Source organism: Trichechus manatus, unplaced genomic scaffold (assembly GCF_000243295.1).
Source record: "Trichechus manatus latirostris isolate Lorelei unplaced genomic scaffold, TriManLat1.0 scaffold00072, whole genome shotgun sequence".
Classification (NCBI taxonomy): domain Eukaryota; kingdom Metazoa; phylum Chordata; class Mammalia; order Sirenia; family Trichechidae; genus Trichechus; species Trichechus manatus.
The window spans coordinates 3,739,218-3,754,929 of NW_004444008.1; the positions used below are offsets into that span (position 1 = coordinate 3,739,218).

General features: G+C 49.7%; 1 protein-coding gene across 1 annotated transcript in view; it reads right to left on the reverse strand.

Annotated features, from left to right (window-relative positions):
• Positions 1–15,712, reverse strand: part of ADCY2 (adenylate cyclase 2) — a 458,110-nt gene that overhangs the window by 29,589 nt on the left and 412,809 nt on the right. The window contains exons 18-19 of the mRNA XM_004380271.1: positions 8,307–8,391; positions 5,015–5,173 (exon numbers count right to left, since the gene is read on the reverse strand). Of these exons, the coding sequence (XP_004380328.1) occupies positions 5,015–5,173; positions 8,307–8,391 (244 nt within the window). The remainder of the gene's footprint in view (positions 1–5,014; positions 5,174–8,306; positions 8,392–15,712) is intronic.

Consider the following 15,712-nt stretch of genomic DNA (forward strand, 5'->3'; position numbering starts at 1 on the left):
CTGGAGCAGACACTGCCCTGAGTCCCGTGGTGAACACGGGTTTGTCTCCAACATTAGATGGTGGAGCAGACGCTGCCCCGAGTCCCCTGGTGAACACGGGTTTGTCTCCAGTGTCAGATGCTGGAGCAGACACTGCCCTGAGTCCCATGGTGAACACGGGTTTGTCTCCAACATTAGATGGTGGAGCAGACGCTGCCCTGAGTCCCCTGGTGAACACGAGTTTGTCTCCAAGGTCAGATGCTGGAGGAGACACTGCCCCAAGCAGCAACATAAACACAATGGCCTTTGTTCTGCACTTTATTCAGGCCCTAAAAACCTGTGATCCTTGTATTTTGCATAAGTTTGCATGCCTGCTTGGTTAAAGTGCTGGATGTTATCCCAAGTGCTGGAGCTTCGAGGTCTCCCAGAGGTCCCTCAGAAGAAAGGCCTGGTGATTTAACTCCGAAAAATCAGCCATTAAAAACCCTGTGGTGCACAGATCTACGCTGACATACATGGGGTCGCCATGAGTCAGAATCAAATTGATGGCAACTGGAAAAAACCTTCCCTATGAGGATCGCAGCAAACACAATCACCCTATACTATTTGATCGTAGCCATGACGCACCTGGGGGATCTCTCGCTGGACAACAGGGACGGCTCTGACTTAGGGTGCTCTGGGCTCCTTTAATTTCTTCCCTGGAAACTTTACTGTGACTGCTTGAGTAGCCCTCCAATATTGACCCTAACCAACAAAAACTGGCAATAAAATATGGAACGTTACAGCCAGGGGGCGCTCCGCATTGAGTAACTAAATCAAGAGAACCTGCTGCCCACAGCTGGGCAGAATAGACTGACCATTTGAAGGGAGTCTCATTGGTCTAATGGCCCCCATTTAAAACTCAGTGCCTGTCCTTCCACCCTCCTGGCCAGCGGTTCGACAGCGCAAATCCAAAGATGTCGTGAATCACTGGGCTTGTAGGGACGTCCAGAGCCCCTTAATACAGTATTGTGGGACGCAGGGCCATTTCTGCTCGTGAGAAGCTGGAAAGCTCCGGAGGCTGAGCTGCTACTCACTTTCCTGCAGAGCTGTAGGCTGGCCTAGTTCAGGTTTATATTTCGGGGCCGCAGGTTTCCTGAATGCCGGAATGAGCTGTCTTCTCGAGCCACACCCGGGAGCTTGGTGGACAGGTGCTGATTATTTGCAGGGAGCTCATCTGAATGCTTGAATGTGGGTTCCCAGCAGGGCTTGCAACTGGTTCAAACTGGTTTAGTCCTGGCCGATGCAGTGAAATCGGAACAGACCTGAATTTGTAAAATGTGAGTGTACTGGAATCACAAACAGAACAGGAAAAGTAACAGGTTGCAGCCCTAGAATGGGAGACTCAGAAGAGGCATGGTGAGCCCTTTCAGGAGCCTGATGTGGTTGGCTGCCATCTTTGAGCAGGGCACCGCTGTTTCTGACTCTGCCGGTCAAGAGATTTGGTTGCTATGCAATGTACACACTGCCCTTGTTTTCTAAGAGAAAGATTAAATTTCTAGCAGGGTGCGGATGGTAATTTTCCCCATTCTGGTTATCGTTCTGGTACACCCACATCTTGCAACTTCTTGTCTGTTGTGGTTTCGCTTTGTTGGCCACGATTGAACTGGGAAGAACTGGTTTGAAGCCCTGGTTCCCAGTATGTACAGGATGATACAGCCTTAGATACAGGCCCCAAGGGACTCATCTCCTTCATGCGACACAGAGCTGGTGTCCCCTAAACGTACTGATCCCCACCTTGTCTGTGAGAAGTTTCCAAATGCCCATGCAGCAAGCAGTGCCGATCCAGGGCTCAAACTCATGTCTCCAGCTCAGGGCTCGTGAGCGCTAGGCTGGCCTTGCCCCATGATGAGGCCAACATCGGGGTGAAGGCATAAGGAGACTTGCATGAGGCAGCTGGACATATTTAACAGAAGCAACCAGTACTAGTGGTCATCGAGTTGACCCCTGCTCATGGTGACCCCATGTGTGTCAGAGTAGAATGGTGTCCATAGGTTTTCAATGGCTCACTTTTCAGAAGTAGATCAGCAGCCCTTTCTTCCGAGGCACATCTGAGTGGACTCAAACCTCCAACCTTTCAGTTAGCAGTGGAGTGTGCTCACTGTTTGCACCACCTAGGGATCCACACTCCTTCTGCTGTTGTTGCTAGTCGCCATGGGGCGACCCCATGTACAACAGAGCTGAAAGTTGCCTGGTCCTGCACCATCTGCACGCTTGTGGGTGTGTTTGAGCTCACTGTTGCAGGCATCGTACTCCTTTCAGCTCACCCTGAACTGAACCGTCCTTCCCCTCCCCCTCTTCCTGCCTGTCCCACTGGGCTCCTGGCAGGTCTTGAACGAGGTGCTCTCCTAGTACCTGGCCAAAAAGAGCTGCGTGGAGCCTGGGTGCTCTCGGCCCCTCCTCCTCCCGGACGCCCATCTCCCAGCTAGTTTCTAGCATTTCCTCTTCAGCTTCAGAAGTCACCTCCACACAACGGCCTTTCTGGACTCCCGTGTGTATGCTCCTAGGGCTCTGGGGGGTAACAGGACCCTGCTCCCTCCAAGACTGGGAGGCCTGAGGGCCACCTCTGTCCCCTTCAGTCTGCACCCAGGGCCCAGCCCCAGCGTGGCCACAGGCAGAGGCCAAACTGCACGTGTGGCACTTAAACACTGGACGGATCACTACTGTGATGTCTAGGCCGTGCTGCCCCGCGTGTGCTCAAACACTAGTCTAGACCCCGTGATGAAGTAGTCACACGTGATGAAGTCAGCTGGCCTAAAGTAAAGCAGATCACCCTCCATAATGTGCATGGGCCTCATCCAATCAGTTGAAGCCCTTAAGAGCAAAAGGGGAGTTTTTCTGAGAATGTATTCTGCCTCCAGACCATAAATAGACATTTTGTCATAATTCCTCCATTCTTCATTCTTCCTGTCTCCTGACCTAAGGATTTTGGGATGCAAGCCTGTAGCAGTCTCCAGCCTGTAATCCTACCTATGGATTTTGGACTTGCCAGTTCCCATAATTGTGTGAGCCAATTCCTTGAAGTAAACTCTTCTCTCTCTCTCTGTGTGTGTGTGTGTGTGTGTGTGTGTGTGTGTGTGTGTGTGTATAATTTTACTGTTTCTGTTTCTCTAGAGAATCCTGACTAAGACACTTAGACATGCAGATGTAAAGATACTCCTGTATTTCTAATAAAAAAACGGATGAGTTGATCAGAGATTCTACAGAAGAACCCTGATCAAAAGGGGGAAAATGTAGTACAGAATTTGAGTTCTCATGGAATCCAGACTTTCTGGAGCCTTTGAGGCTAGAAGAACCCCTGAAACTATTGCCCTGAGATAATCTTTAAACTTTAAACCAAACATATGCCCAGAAGTCTTCTTTAAATCAACAATAGTTTAATTAGTAAAAAATGTCTGCCTTGAGCATTGTGCTCTTTTAAGGATCTATCTATATGGTTAAATTGACAACAGCAACTCAAAAGATTAGATAGGAAGTTTAGGAGGCAGTGAGTTTATGTTAATGGGGGAGGAACAACTCAGAAAAGGAGGGTGAGAATGGTTGCACAACTCGAAGAGTGTAATCATTAATGTCACTGAATTGTACACATAGAAATCGTTGACCTGGTGTATGTTTTGCTGTGTATATTAAAAACAAAAAAACCCAAAAAACCAAAGAGATGAACAGGCGAATAGTCTACTGAATAACCTACAGAATAAAGAAAAGCAGGACGAAGAAACAGAAAAGAGACAGAATGTATTCTGGCACACGTGCCTGGGGACCCGGGGTCACCACACTGTTGCCTCCCGGAAGATAAGAATGATCACGTCCAGCACTTCACCTACTGCCGGGCATTCTTCTAAAGTCAGCTTCAAATACACCACAGAAACACTTTTCAGAGCCTTCTCATTTGAAGTTGCTTTCTACGTAGTATCAATAGAGTTGAACTTATCTATTAACAAGTTTATCAAGAGGACCCCTCTGCTTTTCCTTCCATTCCCCCAACCCCCATTTCCTAAACTCGGAGATTGTACCTTACCCATCTCTGAAGTTCCACAGTACTTGGCACAGGCCTTTACACACAGTGGGTGTTCAACTGCATGCTTCTTAAATTAATAAAGTCCCACAGTGGATACATCTGGTTACTCTTGGAATTCAACAATATTAAAGAGATTTCATGTCATTTCACTTCATCAGCCACCGCAACATCTAAATGGCATCCCAGTCTTTTCCACTTTAGTTAAATATTCATTTCTTTAAACTTCCATGAGATTCCATTTCCATTAGCATCTCCGATCTGCTCTTGGATAGATAACTCCCAAGTCCTTTCTATCTCATTTGAAATTCTGAGATCCTAAGGGGCTTTCCGAAGTCCCTGGGTGGTGCAAAGAGTTAACACACTCGACTAGTAACTGAAAGGTTGCAGGTTCTAGTCCACCCAGAGGCACCTCAGGAGAAAGGCCCGGTGATCTACTTCCAACAGATCACAGCCATTGAAAACCCTGTGGAGCACAATTCTACTCTGACACACATGGGGGTCGCCATGAGTTGGAGTCTACTTGATGGCAACCTTTACAGTTGTTAAGGGGATTTCAGGAAAGTTGAGAGCAGCGAAACAACCAATGTGTGGAATGTGTGGACTTATTGCCTTGTCTCTTGATTTGGGCCTCACACACCAGGAAGGTGGGAAGGGGCCACTTTGGCGGCATGCCTGGGACCACAGCACCTCGTACTATACATTCAGAACCTTCCTTGACAGGGGAAGAAACCTTAGGTGTGAGGACTTCTTGGACGGCCATTTAATAATAAACCAAGTTTGGTGCTAATCCTTTAGAGGAGATTCTAAGTCATGGCTCCCAGCTGGCTTCTAGAGGCCTGACCCATGCCCTCTGGAGACCTACAGGATGCCGGCCACGCTGGCTGTCTCCCCCGCCTGGGCGTTTGCAGGCCATCGCGTCTCAGTCACTGCGGAAGCCCCGCCCCTCGTCCTTGCCACCTGCCCCTTCCCGAGCCTGACCTCGTTCTTCAGGCTCCGCGCCAGGAAGTGCTCGGCCACGTGGGCGGGAAGCACGTTCTCCAGCAGCACGCGGTTCAGGTTCTCCATGGTCTCGATCTCCTCCCGCTCTTTTTTGAACTTGTTCTTCCACAGGAAGTCTAACCTACAGTAATATTCATTCTGTTACAAGAGGACACAAAGGTGAAGGTACAGTAGGCATCTTGTCCTGCCAGAGAGGGAGGTTTTAAAGAGAAAAAAAAAAACAAAGAACCCCCAAACAGTATTGCCACCCTCCCTGCTAAGCCATCTGTCCCCCCAAAATGTCTTTCCATCAGCTTCTCACATTGCTTGGCAAAAAACAAGTAAAGAACCAGCCTCAGGAAGGGGAGAACAGCTCTGCCAGAGGCTTGGAAGTCACAATGATATGAAAGCTTCTTGCATAGTTATGTTAGTGAAAGAGGGGGCCATCTCTTTTTTGACAGAAGGTGGAGTCAAACATAAATCATGAATAAATGAAAAAAGAGGAAATACGTTGGTAGAGCCAGTGTAAGGTTTAATGATTTGCACTTCAAAAATAATAGTGTTCATCTGTGGGGCTTTGCCTTTAATATGTGCACATCAGTTTTCCCCTGCACAAGTTACGTAATTAAATATTCATTGTGAAATGCTTTTTTTCCCATTTGGGATTGCAGAGTCCTGAGAGAACGCCATTACATTTAGACAAAATTCATTCTGATATCATTTAATTAAGACAGTGCCTGCTAGCAAAATGCTATTTATTCATGCTTCATAAGGTATTGCAATGCCGTCTTTTCTAACCAGTTATTATTAGCACGGCAGACATGGAGAGGCCCGCTTTCCGACAAGGGTCTTTCTAGTCTTAGGATCATTTTCTGCCACCTATGATGTAAGTAAGGAGCCTGGTAGTGCAATGGTTCAGCTCTTGGCTGCTAACCGACAGGTTGGTGGTTTGAAGCCATCCAGCGGCTCTTTGGGAGAAAGAGCTGGCGATCTTCTCCCATAAAGATTACAACCTAGAAAACCCTATGGGGCAGTTCTGCTCTGTCGTGTAGGGCCACTAGGAGTCGGAATCGGTTCTGCGGCATACAGCAACGACCACATGATATAAATAATTTAATGGAATGGAATACCCTTGAGTAGCTCTTCCTAGAACCCAAGACAGAGGGCTCTTTTCAGCACAGATAGTCACTGAAAACAAACGCAGCAGAGATGAGTTTAAAAAAAACGGGTTTGGTTTTGCTGGTTTGATGAATTATATCAAGGACGGTGTAAAACAACGACTCTCACCCACAAATGGCAATTTAAAAAAGATCCACATTTTGAGATGAAGAACGATGATCACTTATCAATTTATACATGATACACTCAAAAATATTCCTCTTCCCCCGGTGTGGAGCTTATTTCTACCTCATGTAGCCAGATATTTTCAAAGACTGCAAAACAGAAATTTTAACGTTTGCTTATATTAAAGGTTTTACATGAGTGCAAACTTTCCCATACTCTGTACGAATAGAAATGGTTCGATGCACTTACTAAACAAGGCCTCTAATTTGGAAACTATCCATTGCCAGTGACTTGATTTCAGCTCATAGCGACCCTTTAGGACAGAGTAGAGCTTCCCCATAGGGTTTCCAAGGAGCAGCTGGTAGATTCGAACTGCTGACCTTTTGATCAGCAGCCGAGCTCTCACCACTGTTCCACCAGGGCTCTGTTGAAGATCTCAGTGACTGGCAAAAAGGCGGGGAGGACCCGGCGCGACCGGAGGCTCCTGAATGTATGGCGAGGAAGTGATCTGAGCAGGGACTCCAGCGGGGTCACCGCAGAACAACGCAGTCCCCGCAGGAAACGTGCCACGTGCAGTCCACCGAGGGACAGCTACGTGGGATCCCAAGCCATGATCGTCTGCAGGGTCTTCTGCAAGGAAGTCCCTTACTTCACATCAAATGAGAGGGTCTCCTCAGGGGGACACCCCTCTTTCCCATGAGTGAGAGCGGAAAGCTCACCACTAGTGGGGAGAGAGGCAGGTACTGGGAGAAACAACCGACAGCAGGGAGACGCAGCACTTTGATGCCGTGGGGTTATGGAAACGTGCAGGTGGTCAAGGCTGCAAGCTGAAGGACCCAGAACTGAGAAGATTCCCGAGATGGAGGTGGGGAGGCCAGGGAGGGAGAGACAGGGAGCACGTGCAGCCCTGCAGCAGGACTGCACAGCACGGCCCAGGAGAGACTCGGGAAGACAGTGAGGACACAGCTGGATGGACAGCCTCGATGGAGACCGCGCCAACCGCGTTATTATTAATAGCTGTCTAGTGCGGAGAGCCTGGAAGCCACAGCCAAACTCAGGAGCCCACAGTCCGCCGCTCAGAGATAGTTATTGCTGCTGTTGTGTGCCTTTGAGTCGATTCTGACTCGTAGCAACCCTACGGGACAGAGCAGAACAGCTCCGTAGGGTTTCCTAGGCTGAAATCTACGGAAGCAGATTGCCAGGTCTTTTCTCCTGCAGAGCCGCTGAGTGGGTTTGAACCAATGACCTTTCAGTTAGCAGCAGAGCATTTACCCCTTGTGCTGCCACATAGTTCACGTGTCTATAATTCAGTAATGTGTAGATCACTCACTCGGCATCGTCTCTTAATTGGCTGTTTGCAAATACATCACCCTTTTGTTCATGTTACGATACCCATCAAAGAGCTTAAAGCAGGCTCTGTTGAGGCCCAGCCACCTGGCCGGGGCACGTCTCGTCCACCTGTGTGGGCAGAGGGAGACTAAGTGCCCTGTGCAGTCCTGCCTCCCCAGTCCACGGGGCGGCCAGCTGGGGGAGCACCCGAGGAGGACCGCTACGTCCTCAGCCCAAAGTCACACTTCAGGACAGAGGGCTATCCTTTTCAGAGTGACTGAAAATGACAGCAGAGGTACTGGTACACGCTTCAGAGGAAGACAAGTGGGCTGAGCATTTGAAATGCAAGCAGAAACCCACCCATCCAGGGGAGATTTTTCCCAGATAGAGCCAGCTACTGGGAACATCTGTGTGGGCTCACAGTACTGACGGCATTTATTTTGAGATTTCCCAGGAAACGAGTGGATTCCCATCTCTGCCATCCACAAAGTTTTCCTCATGAGGAGAGAAGGAGTGACCTTTTCCTTTTGTCTACCTCTAAGCACTCATAGCTTGTGATGGCTACCTGCTTTTCTCCTAAGGGACGAGACGATCCTTCAACATCGGTTTGCATCCAGGTAACTACAGCGCACATGGACAAAGCACTCAGAGAAGGTAGAAAAGGTAACAGACTCCTTACCTGCCGACCCAGAACAAGCAGTGTGATGAAGAATACAAAGAGAGACACCGAGCCCATGGTCCTCAGGTCCTTCCAAATGCCTGGTCTATTAAAAACACAACAGAACAACAAGCACACAGGACTTAGAATTCGTGTATCAGTAAACCAGAATCTCTACGGCACCTCTGCCCCTACACCCGCCAAACACACACAGGAGTTTCAACCGCATCTTCAAACCCGGATCGCGTCGAAACCATACCAAACAATCCCTCTTTGGAGAGGAGAGTAACAGAAAACATTCTTCCAAATTAACATAAGCGTCCGTCTTACTTCATACCAAGATCTAACAAATGAAAAAGGAAGGCGTAGCAGGATGTTAGTAACGTTTTCTTTATACCTCTGGGATCTAGATGGATAATTAGATACGTGACTTCTTAATTTGTTTAGTTACTGCTCTAAGGAAGAGACAGGAGGCCTGAAATTCATAATCACATGAGCACGAAGTAGGGAAGTTAATTTCCATAAGCTATAAGCTACTCTCGCCCATGAATGACACAGTTCCATGTGACTTTTTAGCAGGCACCCATTATTGCCTATCGCAAGGCATAATGGAGGTGGAAACCCCTTGTCCATCTCCCGTCCTGGCGTCCCGTCTGCTAGTTTATCCCTGCCCAGGTCCCTGCCACTCTGGAGGGGGGGGCCTCCATCCTCCCTGCAACCCCCCATGCAAATACTCCCAACCCTCCGAGTTGGCGTGCAAGGAGAAATCTCCATCCCAGGAGGAGCTAAGAAGTGACAACTTCCCACAGAAGGTCTGGAAAAGAAACGTCCATTATGTACGGACACCAGATAACATCAGCCGTGTGCTGTTGATGCCGTTCGTTGCTGTCAAGTCAGCTCCGACTCGTGGAGACCTTATGGACAACAGAACGGAATGGAGCCTGGTCCTGCTCCGTCTCCATGACGGCTGGTACGTTACAGTCCATTGTTGAGGCCACTGTATCGATGCATCTCATGGAGGGTTTCCCTCACCTTCTGTGGCCGTAAGACACTTCACCAATCACGATGTCCTTCTCCAGCGATCAGTCCCTCCTGATGATGCATCCAAAGTAAGCAAATAGAAGTCGTGGACAATATTCAGTGATCCACAGGGTTTTCATTGACTAATCGTCAGAAGTAGATCACCAGGCCTTTCTTCCCAGTCTGCCTGAGTCTGGAAGCTCTGCTAAAACCTGTCTACCACGGGCGGCCCTGCTGGTATTTGAAATACGGGTGGCATAGCTTCCGGCATGTGGTGACAGGCAGGCCACCACAGTGCACCGCACACTGACAGACGGGTGGTGCCATAAGCAGCCTACTGCACACGTAACCACGTGCAAACATCAGGTAGTCACTGTCTGAGCTGCCTTGCTTTGCCATTTCCTGGTTTCACCACAAAGGGGTCCACAGAGGATTCCGTGCGGTAGTGGGGAGCTCACGGGGCGGGGGACTCTACCTACTCCGATAAGCTGTGGGAGCTTGGATACACACCACCAGGCAAATGGGACACTCTGCCTGTCTCAAAGGCTGTTCTGGTCACCACATCAAATATAAAGTGCCTGCCACAGCCCTGACATATCGGAAGCCCACCATAAACACCAAAAAAAAAACCAAACCTGTTGCCATCTAGCCGATTCCGACTCATAGTGACCCTACAGGACAGAGCAGAACTGCCCCATAGGTTTCCAAGGCTGTAAATCTTTATGGAAGCAGACTGCCACATCTTTCTCCCTAGGAGTGGCTTGGTAGGTTTGAACCGCCAACCTTTCAGTTAGCAGCTAAGTGCTTTAACCACTGTGCCACCAGGGTTCCTTCCCTGTGTCCCAAGTACTGACTTTAAGAATGAAGTTGTCTCTTTTGAGCCCGTGGCAGCTGAGTTCAACATGGTCAAAGCGGGTTGGGGCTGGGGGCAGATGTTTAAAAACAATTCTGGCTGCCATGAATTTTAATCTCATTTCCCCCCAGGCTGGCTAATCAGTAAAAGCACTACAGCACTGCCAATGACCTATCAAGACCATGCAGGCTGGGTTTTTAATTTCCAAGGTGCTTCTTGAACATCCTACAGCTTTACAGTTCCAAGGGCGAGAGAAACAGCTATGACGACCCCCTACCCCTGTAAGCCCCCGACTGAGAGCAAAATGTGAACTCCCAGGTCAGGATTCTCCTCCAGCTTCCCTGGTGCAACAAATCAGAATCGAGGTCGCGCCTGCATCCTGGGGCAAGGGACCAGGTGCCCCCAAGGCCTAGAGCTGGCTCAGGGCCTCCCACTGTGGGACACGGAGTCAGAAGCAGGAACCTCTTGTGTGATTCAGGGTCTGGCTAGGTTCCCAGCTGGTCACACAGAAAATGCATGCAAACAGCCTGGTAGTAAAAATCCTTTCGGAAATCTTAAATTAATAGTGAGAATAATAATAAAAAACAAGCAAAATAAACAATTGCCATCCAGTCAACTGTGACTCACGGTGACCCACGTGTGTCTAAGTAGAACTGTGCTCCACAGGGTTTTCAATGGCCGAGATTTTGGAAGTAGATCACCAGAGCCTTTTCTTCTGGGTTGACTTGAACCTTCAACCGTTTGGTTATCAGCCGAGTGCTTGAACCATTTGTACAACCCCGATACTAATGCACTCGAATGTCACTCCTGAGCTGTGGAACCACCGGGCTCTTGCTTCTTACTGAGGAACGGTGGTGGGTGGAGTTGGGAACGTGAAGGAGGGAAGAGGAGGGAAGGCTCTCGTTGTGGGCTGGAGAGTGGGTTTAAAGTACAGGCAGAATGGGCCTCAGAAGTCACGAGGCCCTCCCAGCCTGCAGGAGAACCTGCATATCAATACATGGATGCCATTGTCTCTTCTGAAATTCTCTGTCTACTAGGAAGGACTCTGTCTTATTTTCCTAGGGTGGCCAGAACAAAAGAATACCACGAGTGAGCGGCTTTAACAACAGACATTTATTCTCTCACAGTTCTGGAGGCTGAAAGTCCAAATCAGGGTCTAGCTGTGTCTGTTTCTTCTATCTGCCTCTCTCCTAGTTTCTGTGTCTGCTGGCCATCCTTGGGGTTCATTTGCTTGTAGACAATCCTCACATGACAGCTCTCTTCCCCTCTGTGTCTCTGGGTCTCTTCTGCTCTTTTTATAACTCAGAAGTGATTAGCTTTGGGACACCCCCTACTCTGGTATGACCTCAGGAACAGAACAAAATCTGACTCATGGTGACCCCGTGTGTGTCAGAGTAGAACTGTGCTCCATAGGGTTGTCAACAGCCAATTTTTCAGAAGTACATCACCAAGGCTTTCTTTCAAGACACCTCTGGGTGGACACAAACCTCCAACCTTTCCGTTAGCAGCCAAGCGCTTAAGAAAAACCCCATTTCCCAACCGAGGCATAGTCACAGGTGCAGGGCTAGGGCGTCAACATAACTTACTGGAAGACATAATCCAACTGACAACACACTCCGTCTTGCTGTCTTGGGTTTCATTTAAACTCCTCCAAAACGTCTTTTATCCATTTAGCAAGGAACTGCCGGCCTCCCCAGAGCCCGTCCCCCCAGCTAGGACATCCATGGGCGGGAGAAGTGGGGGCCCCTGTGGTTTGAACAGTTCATTTCTCCATGGACAGATCCATTCCTGGCCTCTCTGTCCTTCGTGTGCAAGTGGGCGGGGTGGGAGGAGGAGCGGGCGCTGTGGACAGGGTACTTAGAATAGATGGACTAACATCTCAGGATGTTAACTGGGCAGATTCCGGCCAGTTCCATGGACGGTGCTGGCGATTTATGCGGGAATGACAGCTAGCTGGGAATGAGCTCCCTTTCTGCCCTTTCAGCTTGCAGGATAGAATCCACTTTGGACGCCCAGGTGCTGGGCACAGTGCCTCACCGTGGTGTGTGAAACACAGGTACGTGTACAGAGAAAGTGAGAGCGTGTCCGCGTCTACCCCAGGGGTTGCCAGAAGGTGACCAGCGGGGCTTCCCTTTATCTAAAAACTAGGCTGCGGGGGGCTGAGCCACTCGGCTGCGCCTGTGGCCGTGCACTAACTCACAGCAGGTTCTCTTGCCCGAGGCACTAATGGAGCAAACATTCTGGCCCTCAAGTTTCAAGATCCCAAAAGAACAAAATCACTGAACAAATCGGGTGAGAACTACAGAGGAATTACAAGCAGCTCAGGTGAGGTAAAGACAACAGTCTCGTTACTCTTGGGAGTGAAGTCCAGCTGTGTGGACTCAACCGTAGTCCTGCTCTTAAAAACTTTTTTTTTTTTGTTTAATAGATAGAATGGGCAGTTTTGTTTTAGGGAGAAAAGTACCGAAAGAGCCGTGGTTTCTGTTGTTAGCTGCCGCTGAGTTGCCCCTGACTCGTGGTGACCCCAGGCACAATGGAAAGACGTGCTGCCTAGTCCTGCGCCATCCCCGTGATCGGTTGTGGATTGGATTGTTGTGATCCGTAGGGGTTTCTTTGGCTGATTTTTGGAAGCAGATCGCCAGGCCTTTCTTCCTAGTCTGTCTTAGTCTGGAAGCCCCGGTGAAGCCTGTCCAGCATCACAGCGACACACGAGCCTCCAGTGACAGACGGGTGGTGGCTGCACACGAGGTGCACTGGCCGGGAATCAAACCCAGGTCTCCCGCGTGGAAGGTGAGAATCCCACCACTGAACCAGCTGAGGTAAAATCAGCTCTTCTGGGGTCACGGATCAGGGTAAAGATGAGTCTGTCTCCTGAGGCCCTGACTCCCCGAGAAGGCCCACAGGCATCGAGAAAACATCAGCCAACAACAGTCACTGTCAGCCACCTTCGCCATCCCTACCACATGACGCCCTCACGCTCTACAGCTCCCACAGCCCGTATCTGTCTTGACGGCTTCTCTGTCACACCAGGAAGTTGGGAAACGCCTGGTTCTGCCAATAAAAAACCCCTCAATCCTCAGAAATCTTCAGTGTCAAATGATGCAAAACACTAATCCGACAGAGAAAGTTCTGGCCCACCTGGGGATGCCGTGAGGGTTAATCTGCTCACTGAACCTTACCAGCACAGGATGGACACCCTGGTCACACTGTCAGAAAATAGCACCACCCAGAGTATAACAAAACAAACCAAGATATGCCCCAAGGAACCCGATACCGGAGCTAGAATGAGTGAGGCAGAACACAGACAGCAGCGCGCCCTGTCAGTAAACCTCCATCCCGGTCCGGCTCGCAAAGGGCCAAGGAGTTGCCAAGATGTACTTGTACTCCAGGACGTGATGCTCTCTCCTGCTGTGTTACCTGAAGTGGCATGCCAGGTGCGCAGGGACCCTGCAGGGCTCCTCTTCGGGACTCTTCTCCCTTGTCTCGAGCCCGTGCCTTCGTCCTGGCCCTGTGCTCACTGGTGAGGAAGCGTGAGGAGGACAGCTCGGCCAGGGCTCACCCAGACTCAGCGCCATAAAAGAACCCTGTTTCCTGAGGGACAGTCCAGGTGTTTCCACTGCTCCAGGGCTCTCAGCAGGTGGGAGAGCTCTACCAGGGATCTCACACTCTTTCTGGAGGCACGACCTTTGTCTCTCTATTGGTGCTGTACCATCACATGACCCCTCCACCAAGACCGAGTCACTCTCACATGGGTGTGGGTACCCTGACCTCCTGCAGTGTGGCTCGGGGTGTTTCCGACTTAGAGGCAACACCAGGCCCCTCTGTGGCCTCTGGCCATCACACTCACTGACATCCCAGATCTGCTGCCAGAACTGAGCCAGGCTCCCCTGACCGTCGCCCCTCCGCCCTTCTGGGCAAACACAGTCTTCATACAAAGAGTTTTCATCCTCTTCTTGAGGACAGAGACTTTATTTTATGCATCTCTGAGAGTTCAGACCCCAGCAATCAGGCCTGGCATATAAACGCTGTTCAACAAAACCATGTTGAAAAGAAAGCAAATGAAGGCATGGCCACGTCACCATGTTGGCTTGCCCATGAGCCCTCTCCCCAAAGCACTTTTGTTTCTAGACACTTTGTCCCCCCTGGTTGGACACAGATTCCCTGGAATTCTACAATTAAACATGAAATCCACCACCCGTCTGTCAGTTTGTTATACTGTGGTGGCTTGCGTCTTGCTGTGATGCTGGAAGCTATGCCACCGATACTGCAAATACCAGCAGGGTCACCATGGTGGACAGGTTTCAGCGGAACTTCCAGACCAAGGCAACCTGGGGAAAAAAGGCCTGGTGATCTACTTCCGAAAATCAGCCAATGAAAACCCTATGGATCACAACAGAATATTGCCTGATACAGTGCTGGAAGATGGAGCCTTCTAGGTCGGAAGGCTCCTAAAAGACACAGTGGTCTCAACAATGGACTCAAGCATGCCAACAATCATGATGGTGCTGGATCGGACAACGTTTCCTTCTGTTGTACATGGGGTGAGTCAGAGTCAACTCAACGACAACCAACAGAACATGAAATGTGATCATTCTAGAGGCAACGTGGGTCTCTAGACATGAAAACTTCCAGAAGGTGACCCAGTGCCATCCAGGCACAGACAGCTCACGGCCTCATGCTTTTCAGAGAGGCATTCATAAATGCCCAGCAAGACGTTTCAGCACCGCACACGGACGAACGCAGCTGAGGGAAGAGGCTCAAGCTCAGAAAGAGCCCCGTGGCGGCTGAAGGTCCGGAGGGATCCCGCCTTCATCGTGGACACTGTAGGGCGCCACATTAATGCAGCCCAGATTTCATTCCCTGGAAAATAGGGCTTTTAAGTTCAACAGAACTGGTACCTCAGTGCGTATGCTGCTGGGAGCTCTGTGCAGCCTTGGCATCCAAGACAGAAGAGAGGATGGCAAGATGTACGTACTCTTTCTATTCTATGCGTACAAGTTGCCTGAAGTCCCCCTCCCATTCTAAAAATGAAACAAACCAAAAAACGCCTAGAAACCCAGGATTTTCCTGCAGGTGAGCCCAAACCACAGAGCATTTTCTTTTTTAAGTCTCATCTACTTCATCATCAGACTTAAGAAAAGAAGACTTCATCTCACATATTTTGGACGTGTTATCAGGAGGGAGCAGTCCCTGGAGACTGGACATCAGTGTACCAAGGACATCATACTTGGTAAAGTAGAAGATCAGCAAAAAAGAGGAAGACCCTCAGTGAGATGGACTGACACAGTGGCTGCAACAATGGGCTCAAACATAGCAACCATTGTGAGGATGGCGCCGAATATAAGTGGACATTCTGGCAAGGCTTGTGGAGTTTGCTCGTTCTGGATCCTGCAGCCGGCTCCTGTTCATCCGACCCCTGGTTCTTGGGACTTGAGCCAGCAGCTTACCTGCTGTCTTGCCTGCCGATTTTGGGATTCATCAATCTTTGTAGCCTGTGAGCATCAGCCCTGCTGTCTGACCTGCCAATCTTGGGTTCACCAGCCTCTGGGGCTAC